The following is a 14,487-nucleotide window of genomic DNA, read 5'->3' on the forward strand; positions in this document are numbered from 1 at the left end:
ATACTTCATAGAAAAATTTCATGAATCATACACTGACTTTGGGGCAAATCCTACTTTTTTTACCCAAGTACTTGGCCTCTATATAGCTAAAAAAGAACCTTTCAGTAGCTGGCTTATAGACAGTGTGACCTCTCCTGATCATGAAACAGTAAGTTATGACCACCACTTGAAGAGATACTAGTTGAAAAGGTCTATTTTTTGTGAAATGATTCAGAGATGCCATTCTGTGTTGTGGAGATTTATGTCAAAGCATTAATGTGGAAAGATTTCCACTGACTTCCAATGCTTGAACTGAATTTTGAATTCATCCAGATATTTTTCCAACCATCTGTAATAACAAACAACCTACAAGGTGTTTTTCTTTTATTTTAGAGTGCTTATGCGATACCAACTATGGCCTTCTCTTTTCTCTGCCATACCTCGGTCTTACCCATCTATTGTGAGCTCCGAAGGTAACGTATGAAAACATATGCAATATTAAAATATGGTGTTTCTGTGATATTTTCTCTAAATTAATCTTGAATAATTTTTATTTTCAAGTCAGTGCCATCGAACAATGCAAACTAAGTAGCTTGTATGTTTTTGGGAAATGTACAGTTTTAGTCTGTACTGGCTTTTCCTCTCTTACAGGAGAGAAAAGTAGCAAATATGGTTCCATCATCAATGTCAGTTCATTGTCCTGGCCTGGACAATCTGGAGAAAAAAAGTCATTTGCTAAGGTACTTACTAGTTAATTTTTATTGCTGTAACTGAATCTGCATTTGACCGCATCTGATTCAGTGGGGTATTTTTGACCCAGATTCTGTTCCTGGCTCTGAATATATCGTGTATAAATCAAAGTTTTGATTTAAAAGATACTCTGGTATGTCTGAATTCCCTACAAGATGGGAACAACGTTGTCTGCATGAAAAGTGCCTTTTAATTACCAGATTAAAAATACTTTTAGAAAGCCTAAATATTACTAACAGCACAGACCTCAGGAAATACTCTGTGGCCATAAATTAAGACAGTGCTTTCTTATGAAAGGCAAGCTGCTATATAGATTGCATCGTGTTTAATAGTCCATAATACAGATTAAGCAACACTAATTTTCTGGGGTTTTTTGCCTTTTAGTCCATCCAAAAGTAGAATGCAGAACGTAACTGTCACAGGAATTGGTCTGAGTTTCCTAATTTACTTTATGTCTGCTCTGTTTGGGTACCTGACATTCTATGGTAAGTATATTCTTCAAGTATTCTTTAGAATGAAGGCTAATAATAAATGATAAATGTATTCTGTCTGGAGTACCTGAGGCTTGTTTGTGCTTTGATACACTTGAATCCTCAGATATCTTGTGCCTGTGAAGACTTAAGAATGTGCCTAACACTGCAAAGTATTACAGTCTCATTGATTTATCAACGTGTAATGTCGCTAAACTTTGCAGGGTTTATGCCCTAAAATGCTATATAGACAAGATACTAGTCCCTAAACTAGCTGATGGTCTGGTGATGTTCTCTAACGCTATGTAATTAGACTACTCACTGCCACTATGTGTTGGACTGTATAATATCTTCACTTAAAAGCTGGGCACAGATCTATCATGGTCTCTGAGAAATTTTGAGATCTGATAATAGTCTGCTTGTCCAATACATTTGAAAGGTCTGTTCTGAGGCTATGTCTTCTAGCAACATTTATCACTTATGAACCCTGTAATATCCCAGCACATTTGTAGTCTCTAAGCACTGAGAACACTGAGGCTGTTGCCTTTTCTGAGGGGAATTTGACCCACAGCAAGCTAGCCCTAATGTTAGGTGGGCATGAAGGTTTGCAGCATGTTTTTCCCTGTCCAATACAGCTTGGGTACAAAGCATGTATGGCTTCTTTGATTTGGTTTTGTATTTTTACAAATTAATTGGAACTAACACTAGCTATTCCACTAGAAATCTGCTGGAAGTGGAAAAAAACTTTTTCCAGGAATCATCCAATTTATGAAAGTTTTTTTATTTTAAAGGATTGCACAAAGTGACTACTTCATCATACCTTTGTTTATGTGTAATGTAAAGACAAACTAGAGGACTCCTGAAGAAAATTGACAAGGAACTTAAGACAGTTAGATGGCTTGAATCAGAGAAAGCACCCATCTAGTTTTGTTTCTTGACTTCAGCAGAGGGCAATGACAAAAGACTAGGAAAGGATTTAAAAATTTAAAAGGAAAAGCTTTGAGTTGGGCTTCATAGTACATGCTTCTGGTCTTTAGTAATTTGTGTTGCATGCCATTCCTGAGCCAGAGATGGTATCTGTTTGATACATGAACTGAACCAAGAAATGCGCATTTCTTAGAGATGTTGACATAGTGCTTAATGAAGTAAATATACCTTTTTATTTACCAAACAGAAAAGTGGGTGGGGTATGACACTTGCCCTACCAAATTCTACAGACATCTTACATTTTCATTTGCTGTAGAGTTTATGTGGTAATGTGCTGCAGTACCAGTTTAATAACTCTGCATTTGGACTTTGAATACTTCTGGGTACAGTTTTTTAGTTTAAAGAAAGATGACTTTGTCTGTCTGGCATTCTTGCATTTCCCAAGTACACAGAAAGAGTTCAGAACCCTTATCTACATAGTGGCCTTTTTTTAAAGGTCCATCATAACCTTGGCAAAAGTAGGTGTCTGTTTCATACAGCAATTTTAGTGTCCTGTCATATAACATCACAGTTTGATGCCTTTTCTAAGAGATGTCATTTGGCTCTGTGTATCCTGCTGTAAATTTGTGTTATGGTGTGTTTTGCTCACTTAGCACACATTGTCAAATTGAGTCACCTCTACTTGGTGATCTGTCTTCTGGAGTAGTTTCATACAAATGCTGTCACATAAATGCATCACAGTCATTTATGAGAATTCTTCTAATCTTCTGAAAACTCACCCTTTTTATAAGATGATCACATGCTAACCTGTGTGGATTGGAATAAATAAAAATTCTTGTAAGAGGCAGTAAGACAAAAGTGTTCCAATTAGGATTTCCTCTCGTTTCAGAGTGTTTTATATTTCTTGATTGTGGAGCTGAGATAGCGTCTGACAAGGCATCAAGAATATTGACTTTCAGCAGCTAATAATTCCAGATTTCTAGGGAGCTTTGCACCTTTTTCCCCCCATAACTGTCTGAAAATGTTCCCTTGACACTCAGAATCCTTTGAAAAATTGTATGGGGAATCTTGAAACCCCTAGTAGCATATAGGCCACTTACTGTCTCTGTGTGGTTTGTAGGAAAATACAATTTTGAGTACCACTGTGAGAGTCTGAGAGATTCAGCAGGCTGTGTGGGATAGCCATCTGTCTCCAGATGAGATCTCAACAAGAAGTTAAAAAAAATCCCCCAAAAACCCAGTAGCAGTCCTAGAAACCATCCCAGTTCCTGTTACATTCACTGTCATAATTTCTTTGGGAGTAGACCCTGTCTTGACCTTAGTCTTTTAGTCTGTTTCACTGGGGATGTTTCTGGTTTTCTGCAAGCCTGATTTCTTTTAGTAACTTAGACTTGAGAGCCTAAAATGCTGGAACCAACACTGGATGTCTGTAAGAGATTCCCCCCTTTCCTTTGCAAGCTGCTTCTCCTTTTTTCACTTTTTGGTTGTCTTGTTTAATTAACTTCTTTAAATAGAGAGAATCTGTTCCCTGTTCCTAAAACAGCAGTCTGAGAAAATGTAAACCATTTTATTTTAAATTGAAAACAAAAAAAGAGTTCCTTCTTTGAAATGAGACATACTTCATCTTTCTGTGATTCAGATGGCTTGTTCTGTTTTCTGTGAATTTGAAACTTCATGTGGCAGCTGGACTTTGGTGGAAATTTTTGTCTGTTCTGAAGTCCAGAAAAGCATAGTGTCAAGGTATGCTGAAAAATAGTAGTCAGGGTAGCAGACCACTTTCAGGGCTCTGACTTTTGTTGTTAACAGTGAAAAATTTCACATTAAAAGGGCAAAAATCAAAGGTGAAGGGTTCATCACTGATTCATCACTTTTTTTGCCCCACTTCTACCTTGGATAGTACAAAAATAACACTTATGATGGCATATCCGTGGTGTACAGTACTGTGGTAATTCTGTAGTAGAGTCGGTTTTGCAAAGCTAAATATGCATGTGGTGGAGAGCACATGAGATTCGTAGTGCTGAAGAACACAGAGCTGTCATCTGAGAGTGTTGGGCCTGGTTGGGTGTGTTGCCAGTGCAGTCCTCTGTTGTTCTCTGGGTGCTGTAAGAATCCAGACTGACAGCCTTTAGGTGTCCTTGTGTTGCACTTGTCTGCTCATTTGGCATAGGGAAAAATAAGTCTTCAATTGTCAATAGTTTTGTTCATTTTTATTTTTCTTAAATAAGAAATCTTTTAGAAGTGTAACGGATGCTAGTTATTCTCCACCTCATCCAGCAATATATTGCTAACTATACCCAGTAAAAACATATATAGTAGTGTAGTTTTGAACACTTCTTTCTTCCTTGAAATCAGAATTGCAGCTTTTCTTTCAAATCATGAAATCTTACCTTGCATGTCATTTAACATTGCTGGGCAAAAAAGGGAAATGCAATTCAGCCAATTTAGCAAAACGAATTTGTTTCTGGATTCTAGTTTGACCAAAAGAATCTAGTGTTGACTGTTTCAACCACATAGAACGAGTTTTACTGCAAACTTGGCTTCGTGTCACATCATCTTTCTTTTTAATGCTTTCTCCTTTGTATTTGTATCTTCTCTTTAGGTAGCTTTGGCTTCAGCAGAAGCTCTACAGAGACTTGCCTCCTGAAGTTTTTTCAGTTTTCTCGAGGTTACGTATCCTAGTGTATCAGTAAGGCCGAAGTGATGCGTATCTGCAACTCCCCTCCACTCATTAGTCACAAGCAAATTGATCAATTTGAATGTAAGCTTAAGTGCGTTGCTAATTAATCTTCCATCTCAAATGGTTAACAAAGCAATTAATTTTTCTTGTTTTCAGACAAAGTGGACTCTGAGTTGCTACAAGGTTACAGCAGGTACCTGCCACATGATACTGTCATCATGACTGTTAAAGTAGCCATCCTGTTTGCTGTGCTTTTGACAGTCCCTCTCATCCATTTCCCAGTGAGTACTCCTAAACGCTTTGAAGCTGGCAGTAAGCAGTGGTAATGCTAATGCTTTGCAGACTGTAGGATTTGAGTCACATCTAGTCTTGTGTATCTTATTCACTTGTCAAGCGATTGATCAAAGACCACATATTTGCATATGTTCCATGAGAGCTCCAAAATAACAACTAACCACTAAGCTAATTTGTGCTCTTGAGACAGATTTCAGATTAAACTAGCCCACAGCATTGTTTTTAATTTAGAGAATTCAGAACTTCTAAAGTTTTCTTAGTTTGGGGGTTTTTTTCCCCTCTTAAATTGAGTTTTGCTGACTTGGTTTTTCCTTTCTACATGCACGCACCCACACACAAATACACTTACACTTGAAAACTCAATTTAATTGTAAATTAAAAACACATATTGACCTATTTCACAAAAAAAAACGTACTTTAGTTTATCAGTACCGTGGTAGAACTGAAAATTCATTCAGTTAGGACCAAAAAAAATTTGTGCATGAAAAACTACGTGTATAGAACTCGTATATAGATTACGTATCAGTTAGGTAACATGCTGACATTTGCTACCAAGCATGTTCAAAGAGACAAAGCATTATCCCCCAGACCTTCTTTTATCCCTGCAAGAAAGGAATAACTCCTTAAGACTAATGGCTGAGTGATAAATACTGCTTTAATACTAAGGTAAACTCTGTGCTACAGAAAGGCAAAACATTTAACTATTACTATTTTTTTTCATTTTTAAAATGTTCTTTCACATCTGGAATAATGTAATTCTTAAGGTTATGAAGTTGAGATAAGATTAAAATACATGTATATGTATGTATTTACCCGTGCAATATTTCTCTTCATATTATGCAGGCAAGGAAAGCTGTATTGATGGTATTTTTCTCCCATCTTCCTGTGTCATGGATTTGCCATATACTTGTCACTTTAACACTGAATACAATTGTTGTTTTGTTTGCAATGTACGTGCCAGACATTAAGAATGTATTTGGAGTAGTTGGTAAGTTGTTGTGGTGGTTGTTTCGTTTTTTCTTAAATTTTCTTCAAAAAATTCAATATTATGATAAACTAATATACTTTAATCTTGCTCTAAGTAAAGTCTTACTTTCTGTTTTTTAAAGGTTCAACTACATCAACATGTTTGCTTTTTGTATATCCTGGACTATTTTATCTTAAACTTAGCAGAGAGGACTTTTTATCACCACAGAAGCTTGGGGTATGCTTTTTTTTCACGTGTGCTAATTGTATTTAAACAGTCTCATTTTAGATGCATCTTAATACACTGTAGAGCACATAATCCAAGGGGCAAAGTTCTTGTTTTCATTGCAGTTCACAAAATCTGTGAGCATTTTCTTTTATCCTTCATGATAGATCTAGTCTTTCTGAAACTCCTTCACAAGAGATTTTTGACTAGCAGTATGTCCATATGCTGGACCGTTTATCTGAATACATGCTTTTCCCTATAGTTTTCAGATGTTGACTTTTAATCCAATTTCTCCTCAGTTTTTACGCGTTACTCTGATGTTGTCTGGACAGCTGGGACAAAGCCAAACTGCATTTAAGTGAAACAGTGTTTATGCTTGTTTTCTATGTAAGCTTTCTCAAAAACATCTCTTTTTTTTTTTTTTTTCCTCTTCCTTTTTTTTTTTCCCCCCCCTCCTTTTTTAGTCCTAACTGGAATTTATGCAGCAGCCTGCTTTTTGCACTGTAACTGTTTGTCTTCATTTTAACCACTGCTCAGCACAGCAACTTCATGACAGTGGCTAAAATGCTGACAAACTGTTTATACATAGTCCTTCTGGCATTCTTATGATTCATAGGGCTGCTCTTGTATTGACAAAATAAGGAATCTGAAAGAAAAATCTAATAATGGTGCTCTCTGACCAGTTAAAGTCTTGCCTACTTCCAACAGATCTGGGGCCTTGTTATAAATCAGCAAGCTACTGTCTCTTGAACTGCAGTTTTATTATCATCTAATCATCTGGCTGTTCAAAAATGTAAAGAATCTATTGTAACTTTAATTTTATTTTGAGTAAAATACAAATTCAGTTTCTTAATTCATTCAGCGTTGTAAAGGGCAAATGATTTTTTGGTTTGGTTTGGGTTTTGTCTGACAGATAGTGTGAGAAAGCAAACTAGACTGCTCTGAGAGTTCCCAATGAAACTATCCCAGAGCAGGCTTCATTTAGTTTCCCCCTAAGCAGATACCTTGTGTTTGATGACTGAGTAATTTGAAACATTAAAGATTATTTTTAAAGACACTATTTAAGCCTATTCATACAGGGTTTTTCATCATTAGTAATAGGCCTTAGAAATGTAAAATATTTCCTTCAGTAAAACATTAATTTTTGCTTTTCTTTCTTCACAGGCATGTGCATTGGTTATTTTTGGCATTTGTGTTGGCCTTCTCAGTTTAGTTCTAATAATTTTCAATTGGATTGATCAATAACAGCCTATTGTCACTGTCTGAACTGAGCTTCAGAAGGACAGCAAGAACCAGAGACGTGTCAAAACTGCTGAAATGCATGCTGGACATCCTAAAGAAAACGCTGACCAAAGCTGCCTACGGAAGAAATAACTCTCTTTCACTGCATTAGTGATGTTCCTTCTTTAATCTTAAATTACTCTCTTCAGTTATTGGACAATTAGTCTTTGCCATTCTAAAATATTAGTTTTTAATGATGTAATCATGACAGGTAAAAAGGTCTCTTGAGAATTTCTGCAATGCAAAAATGGTTTAGTGCACATGGTGAACAAAAGCAGAACCTTGAAATAACTTCTCTTCTAAAGACAAATGAGATGGGTAGATATACATCAGTCACAATGTGCATATTATGATGTGTGCATGTAAACCATGAAAGACTTCTATTGCTTGAATAATTTCCAAAATTTCAGCCAGTTCATAATAAGAACTTCTGATTCCAAATGTTTACCCTAACTTATCCTAACATGGATCCAGAAACCAGCCACCTTAGCCCAGTTTAATGGGCACATCATGATAATATTTGTTGGTTTTTTTAAATACAGTTTTTATACCTCAGTGTACTTGAATCATGCTGAAGTAATTTTTAAATTAGAAGGCTTTGCCCGTCTAGCATAGTAGCTTTTAGTAGCATTAGGAAGTATTTCCATTTTGCAGTTAATAATAGACATTTTTTCTATTAATATCTACTTTTGAATATTATCCAGTGTACCTCAGTATTCCTCCCAGTGAAAGACTTCTTTCTTTTTCTCTCTTATTCCCATTTGTACAAGTTTTTCATATTTGAAATAGAGTGGGTTTGTATTTTATGTACTGTTGTGTGTCAGAGAAGGTTTGGGCTTGAAAGGTAAAATTCTGCCTCTGTTGAAGACAAAGGAAACTTTACATTTATGGAACTGTAATTTTACTTCAGATCTCTATAAACATCCATGTACCCTTTTATAATTCCTTTTTTTTTTTTTTTTTTTTTTTTTGCATGGAATGTGAATGCAGTTTTGAGCACCAACTCGGCTCTGTTAAATATGATATTGAGTGCCCACCACAAAAGTTCATCATATTAGTAGAATGAAAACAGTGGCTGATAGTGTGGTAAGGTTTTTAAAATTTGTTTCTGTCAGATGGGATCTTCTGTCTTTAAAATAGCCTAATCTCTTCAGAGACTTTATGCCCTAAGGAAGCTAAGCCCACAGAAATGGCTTGTGTAAAGTTAAGAAATTAGACCTCAGCCTCAGAGAGTGGGAAAGTTCTTCATTATTTCCAGATGCAATATTTCTTTTAATTTAGCTTAGCACTTTTACATCTGAGAAGTGGAATCAGTCACAAGTGAATCAGAGCGCAGTAATACGTTTATCTAATATGAAAGCAGCTAGTAAGCGACATTTAAATAAATGTTTCAGTCCGTAATGTGCACAGTTAGCAAATTAGTTGACGTGCTAGAAAGTCCTGCTGAGACAGTTCTGTTAATATGTTGACTTACGTTTTATCAGTTGAGATAGGGGCGGTGCCTCAGAGCCTGGCATTTCTAACTTCTCAGCAGTGGTTCTGTGCTATTAACCTTTTTAATTGTCACATGGGATTTGGGAAATGCTGATTGATGTGCCAACTTTAACATAACCCTGATTGAATGTGCTTGATCCTCACCTGTCTAATAGGGAGAAACAGCAAGTAGCGGAGTGGGAATCATCTTTTCTGTTCCTGAGCTGTCAAACTAGGATGCCAGCAGATCACTCAGCTCTCTCGGGATCCATAAGTTACTTTTCATCTTTGATAGCTGGCCTGAAGGCACCCAGGTGGTGCAGCCTGGTACTACTGCTTCAGGAATCCTTTTTGCCTGGGGAATATTCTTGTACTTCTGAGTTTAATATAGAAATAGAGATGTGCGGTGGGGCCTGGGAACTAACTCAGAAGTTTTGGTAGGATCCCTGGAAAAGACTACAGTTATTTTTAAAATAAAGTTTCTAGCAGAGGTTTTACGACACAAGGTGAGCCATCTAATAGTTTGTCAGTACCAGAAACAGCATGTCCACTCTTGGCCAGAAGTTCATAACTACTGTGGCACTGGCAGTGGCTCGTGGCCGGCGTGTTTAACTGGCAGAAAACCAATGTGACCGCAAGGTGCGACACGTTTTCTGCCGAAAAAAGGAACTGAGTGAGCTCACTTAGGGGACAAGAAAAGTGAGGGGTGTGGTAGGAGTGGGACCACCTTTTTGAGCAGCAGCAGCCATTAGGTAGCACATTTTTCTCATAAAACCTCACACTTTGCCCAGCAGTTTTGCTTCAACAGGTTAAAGTGTGTGTGTGTGTGTGCTCACAGGGGATGCCTCTCACTTGAGAGGTCTCTGGCATCCTTTGATCAAGGGATGGATCAGGCTTTCTCAGCATCCTGTGAGTGTTAATGGTTGAGGCTCCTCATCTTGCCTTTATTCTTGCAGTTCTCCCAGCTTGTTTAACTCCTGATAACCAGATGTAGCTGCTTTCCTGCCTGTGGCTCCCCTTGAATAGCTGTGTTTCACAGGCTTCGTTATGCTATAGGGATTCAGCCACTCGGCGTATCTCTGGCAGTAGTGTAAAAAGCTGAATATTTACCTCATAAAAGCGTACCTTGGGAAAGCAATGAGAGCTGTACATCAGGAAGTGATTTTCTGACTGAACCAAAACTTTTTATGAAAGCAGGAGACCTTACATTCATGTGAATGAACTATAGGTTTTTTTTCAGACACTAGAATTTAGGAGGAGTATTTATTAGAAATTTTATGGAAATTGTTTCTCATTTATCATACTCAATAGTATGCTACAAGAGAGTAATACTTGTATTCACTGCAGTCACTTTATTTTAAACTCTAACCAGCAAGACTTAACACTGAAGACTTAGATTATCCGTGAAGGTGCAGAAAGATGGCAAAGTTTTTTTGCTAAGCTTTTGTCCTTTCCTCGTCCCCCTGAAAAAGCAGTCTTGCCCTGCACTGTAACGCTCTCTTTGTTCACAGGCACTTGGGATTGTGTGCATTTGTCTTAAAAAATGTGACTGAGAAAATACCTGAAATACATTGTTAATTTTACAGTTGATTCCTGTAATGCTACGGAAATCACTACATTACTATTTTTCATCCCTGAGTATTATCCTAACTAGCCTGGTTAGAAACTAACTATCCTAAGGGGTAGAGTTTGGAATGATGAATACCAGTGAAGTTAATTCTCCTTGAGGATGAATGGAAGCAATTCACACCTCTGCTGGAGCTCTACTGCTACATTTTGCTGTGGTGCAGAAAGGGTAGCAGCACAGGGGCTTACAGAATGTGTGGTATCTTTCACCTGAGAAAGAGTTAGAAATACTGCTACTTTTATGTTTCTATGATACATAAAATATGGAGAGAGGGAGAGGGGCAGAAAGAACTTCTGTTTCCAAATTTAGAAAAAGTTATGAGTGTTTTCCACAATGAAAAAGCAGAGTAAGGAGAGTTTTTATCCTCCCATCTGCCACAGATTGTTCATTGTGTCTGTGTAAAGGTTTCACTACAGTTGTGCACTAGCATGAATTTTTTTGAGCAAAACAGGCCCCCAATCTGGAACTCTCTGCTCACAGTTGCTAAATATATTTATTCTTGTGTACATATTTTTTTTTTTCCCCAAACTTCCAGATTTATAAGTTTCAGTGGTTCTGCTTTATTACCTGTAGCTAGCATTTTCCAACCTTCTTTTCTGAAGATTTGACAGGAATGGGTGAAGGGGCCCACAGCATTTCTGAACTCACTTAGAAAGGTTGCCTTTTCCCAGCTGAACAAGAACAACAATGTAAGAGATGATAATTAATTGGTTGCCTTTGATTTGTTTTCTCTCTTTCTCCTATTTCCATTCCTTGTCCATTTGAAGGCTGCTCAGATTTCAGATGAACAGTGGTAAGCTGGGTGTGGAGAGTGTCTTTTGTAAACAGCATTGTAGGAATGAGTACCACAAAACAAAAGCACTATAAACCTGCCTCTGTATTGTGGGAAATGCTCATGTTTTATTCCCATGTTTCTAAGCAGCTTGTATCTTAATATAGTGATTTTCATGGCAATGTTTGTTTAAAATTCTCTCATGTGTCCCATACAGTGAAAATTGAGACACTGTGAAACTGTCTTATCCTCTCACTGTCCCTCCTTTCACCTTCCCCTTCACTTCAGTTTTTGCTTCAGTGTTGGTTACATGGTGCTGAGCAGGAGTGTGCCCTTAGCTGAGCAGTCTGAGTGATTGTTACGGGGCGTGCAGCCTGGACGAGAGGGTACGGGTCAGGGAAAGCACTGCCGGATCCATGCCCTGCAGGCTTATCTTCCCTAAGTGCCCACCACTGCTCATCACTGGAGGTCAGTGCTACGCCTAGGCAGACCTTTTTGGTGTGCCCACCTTGTCTGTTCGTGTATTTGTCTTTTTGAACGTGGAGAAGTCTTAACTTTGCAACATGGGAAGACTGCTGATGTGGAGTTCCTAAATCATTTGTGTCATGCTCAAGGTGCTTGTATTTCCTACCCTTGCAACCCGCCTAATGAGGAGGAAAACACGACGGTGCAATGGGATCTCTCTGATGGAGCTGCTAGGGTAAACGTTAAATCCTCGAGCAGCTCGCAAGCACGCTGTTTGCATGAGAGAATACAGGCTTGTACTTTATTAGTGTGTTTCTCGTGCTGCGCAAAGTACCATTTGGGTATGGCTCTGGAAGCCAGTGCTCCAGCAGCAGTAGTCCACGGGGGCTGCAAGGACGCAGGGCAGCTGTCAGGCCCCACTTGCCTCTTTGGAGGCTCCATGGGCATCTCTTGGGACAGAAGTAGAGCAGGGTTGTGGACTGATGTGGGCGTTTTGCCTGACCCAGTATGGCCAGTCTCATTTCAGATAAATTCCTAAAATTAATTTTGAGGATTATTTGTGAAGAATATGAAACGCTTTCATTAGCATGAGTACATTCAGCGTTACATGTGGTGGGGGGGGACAGAAGTATGTCTGTTCTGGATAGAAGTGTCAGCAATGTCCCTGTTACCATGGAGGTGTCCCTCTCTGGCAGGCCAGCTCCTGAGCCCCTCCTGAGCCAAAGGGAGGTTCAGAATTCTGAGTCCTGCCAATTCAGCAGCCTGGGGTCTGCACGTGGCTTACACTCATATTTCTATAAAAAATAGGGATGGACATACTTACCAATGCATCACTAAAGTACTTGAAGATTAATCCAGTTGTTTCCAAATGTCCCTACTTAAGGAGATGAAAATTAATCTTAGTTCTATAGTGGGCATCCCAATGTGCTCTCTAATTAAAGATTGAAATTCAGATCAGTCCAGGAGCTAAAGTAACATTGATTGTTGTAGAACTCCTTTCTCAATTAGATTTAATTTAACACTTTACATGAAACTATGGTTTTACTGTTGACTTTCATGTTGAAAATGTTGAACATCAGTTGTAGGTGCTGTGCATACTGAAAAACCTTTGGACACGTTTACTGCTACTTCCTAATGACTGCCGATGGGAGAGAATTTTCAGTATTACAAGTGCTGCCTAATTTTTACAGTTTATGGTGGTGGTTTTTGTATTTGTGTTTCAATAGTGATCATCCAACCATGCCTCATGGAATTGGAATTCTTAAAAAAAAATTATCTGTGTGTAAAAATTGCCTAGCTCATGTCAAACCTGTATGTTGTACAACAGATTTCCTATTTTGAATTCTCCCTCCCTCAGGTTCCCTGTGGAACAGGCAGGGCATGTTCCACATAAACCAGAAAATAAAGAACAGTACTTGCTTAACTCATGCGACTGTCATCTTTGCTTTGTGCGTAATGTGCCTTGTTAGTGAAATAACCAAGCGTTGTCTCTGCGGTTCATTTCTGATGCGCAGTGGTGTTCCTGCTAGCCCCAGCTCAGGCGGTGGCATCACTTTTGCCAGGGAAGGAGGGTGTTCTCAAAAATCATTCCTGGTTTGGTGGTGGTAGCGTATTTGTGCACTTACATGTGCTCTCGTTCATCTACGTAGTTCTGTATGATCCCTGCTCCACTCTGCAGGCAATGTCTCGCAGCACCCAGCTCAAAATGGATGCGAGATGTCGTCTGGGAAGCAGTTATGAATTGCTCCTCCTGGACCTGTCTGCTCTCGGTGCTTGATTTTACTCTTTGAACGATGCTCTCCAAAACAGAAAGGATGCAGAAAATAACTTTTCCAGCAAGAACCGCAGCTGACGTCCGCTCAGGTATTGGTTTCATCAACAACAAACCTGCCTCTTCTGTGCTGTTCTGCTCCTCTGTGTAAAAGCAGAGATGCAGCAGAAGAGATCTCGGAGGCCGTAGCTGTGCAGCATGCCGCCCCATGCCAGCCCTGCCTCCGGGCCACTGACAGTGGGTGCCCGGCTGGCCTGGCAGCACAAAGCAGGGTGAAAAACGGCTGTTTTGGGCAGTTTGGGAAGGGCCACCTTGTGCCACAAGGTTAGGGTCAGCTGGGGAAGGCAGAACATCTTGTTGTGGGGTAGTAGCGACAGGGATGATGGCTGCTCTGGAAGGGCTCTGGGGTAGGGACGTGCTTTTTGGCTGTAAATCGCAGTGTGCTCTGATAGCTGGGACTGACAACCTGTGAGCACAGCCCCAAGCGCTTTGCAAGGTCTAAGGGAGTTCTGAATACAAGTATTAAATGGAAAAAAACCCCTCATTATTGTGTTGCTGGCTTGATTCCAGAGCTGTATGAATGCTCACACACGTGGAAATGAGTATCAGCAAATTTATGTTTTACTTAATAAATGTTTGCCCCAACTAGAACTGGTACCAAATAGCCCAAAGCCCGGCATTTTCAAGTGCGATGCAGAATTTGGTCATGCACAACACCAGCTGCTGGTACCTGGTTTTGTTGCCAAGTGGGTCCTCTCTGTGCTTGGCGTTTCTCTTGCCTCCGGCATTGCTGCTCGCATGTCAGTGGT

At 39.1% G+C, this 14,487-nt stretch overlaps 1 protein-coding gene across 6 annotated transcripts in view; it reads left to right on the forward strand.

Annotated features, from left to right (window-relative positions):
- The window catches only part of SLC38A6 (solute carrier family 38 member 6), a 44,994-nt gene extending 31,664 nt beyond the window's left edge, over window positions 1-13,330 (forward strand). For 5 of the 6 annotated variants that reach the window (XM_074820925.1, XM_074820926.1, XM_074820927.1 and 2 more), the window contains 6 exons: window positions 373-452; window positions 1,114-1,214; window positions 4,960-5,084; window positions 5,941-6,085; window positions 6,207-6,301; window positions 7,454-13,330. In XM_074820925.1, coding sequence (XP_074677026.1) covers window positions 373-452; window positions 1,114-1,214; window positions 4,960-5,084; window positions 5,941-6,085; window positions 6,207-6,301; window positions 7,454-7,534 — 627 coding nt within the window. In that variant the 3' untranslated portion in view covers window positions 7,535-13,330. The remainder of the gene's footprint in view (window positions 1-372; window positions 453-1,113; window positions 1,215-4,959; window positions 5,085-5,940; window positions 6,086-6,206; window positions 6,302-7,453) is intronic. The other variant, XM_074820929.1, reaches the window with a different exon arrangement.
- The last annotated feature ends 1,157 nt before the right edge of the window (window positions 13,331-14,487 follow it).

The sequence above is a fragment of the Strix aluco genome, chromosome 4 (assembly GCF_031877795.1).
Source record: "Strix aluco isolate bStrAlu1 chromosome 4, bStrAlu1.hap1, whole genome shotgun sequence".
In the NCBI taxonomy this organism is placed as follows: Eukaryota; Metazoa; Chordata; class Aves; order Strigiformes; family Strigidae; genus Strix; species Strix aluco.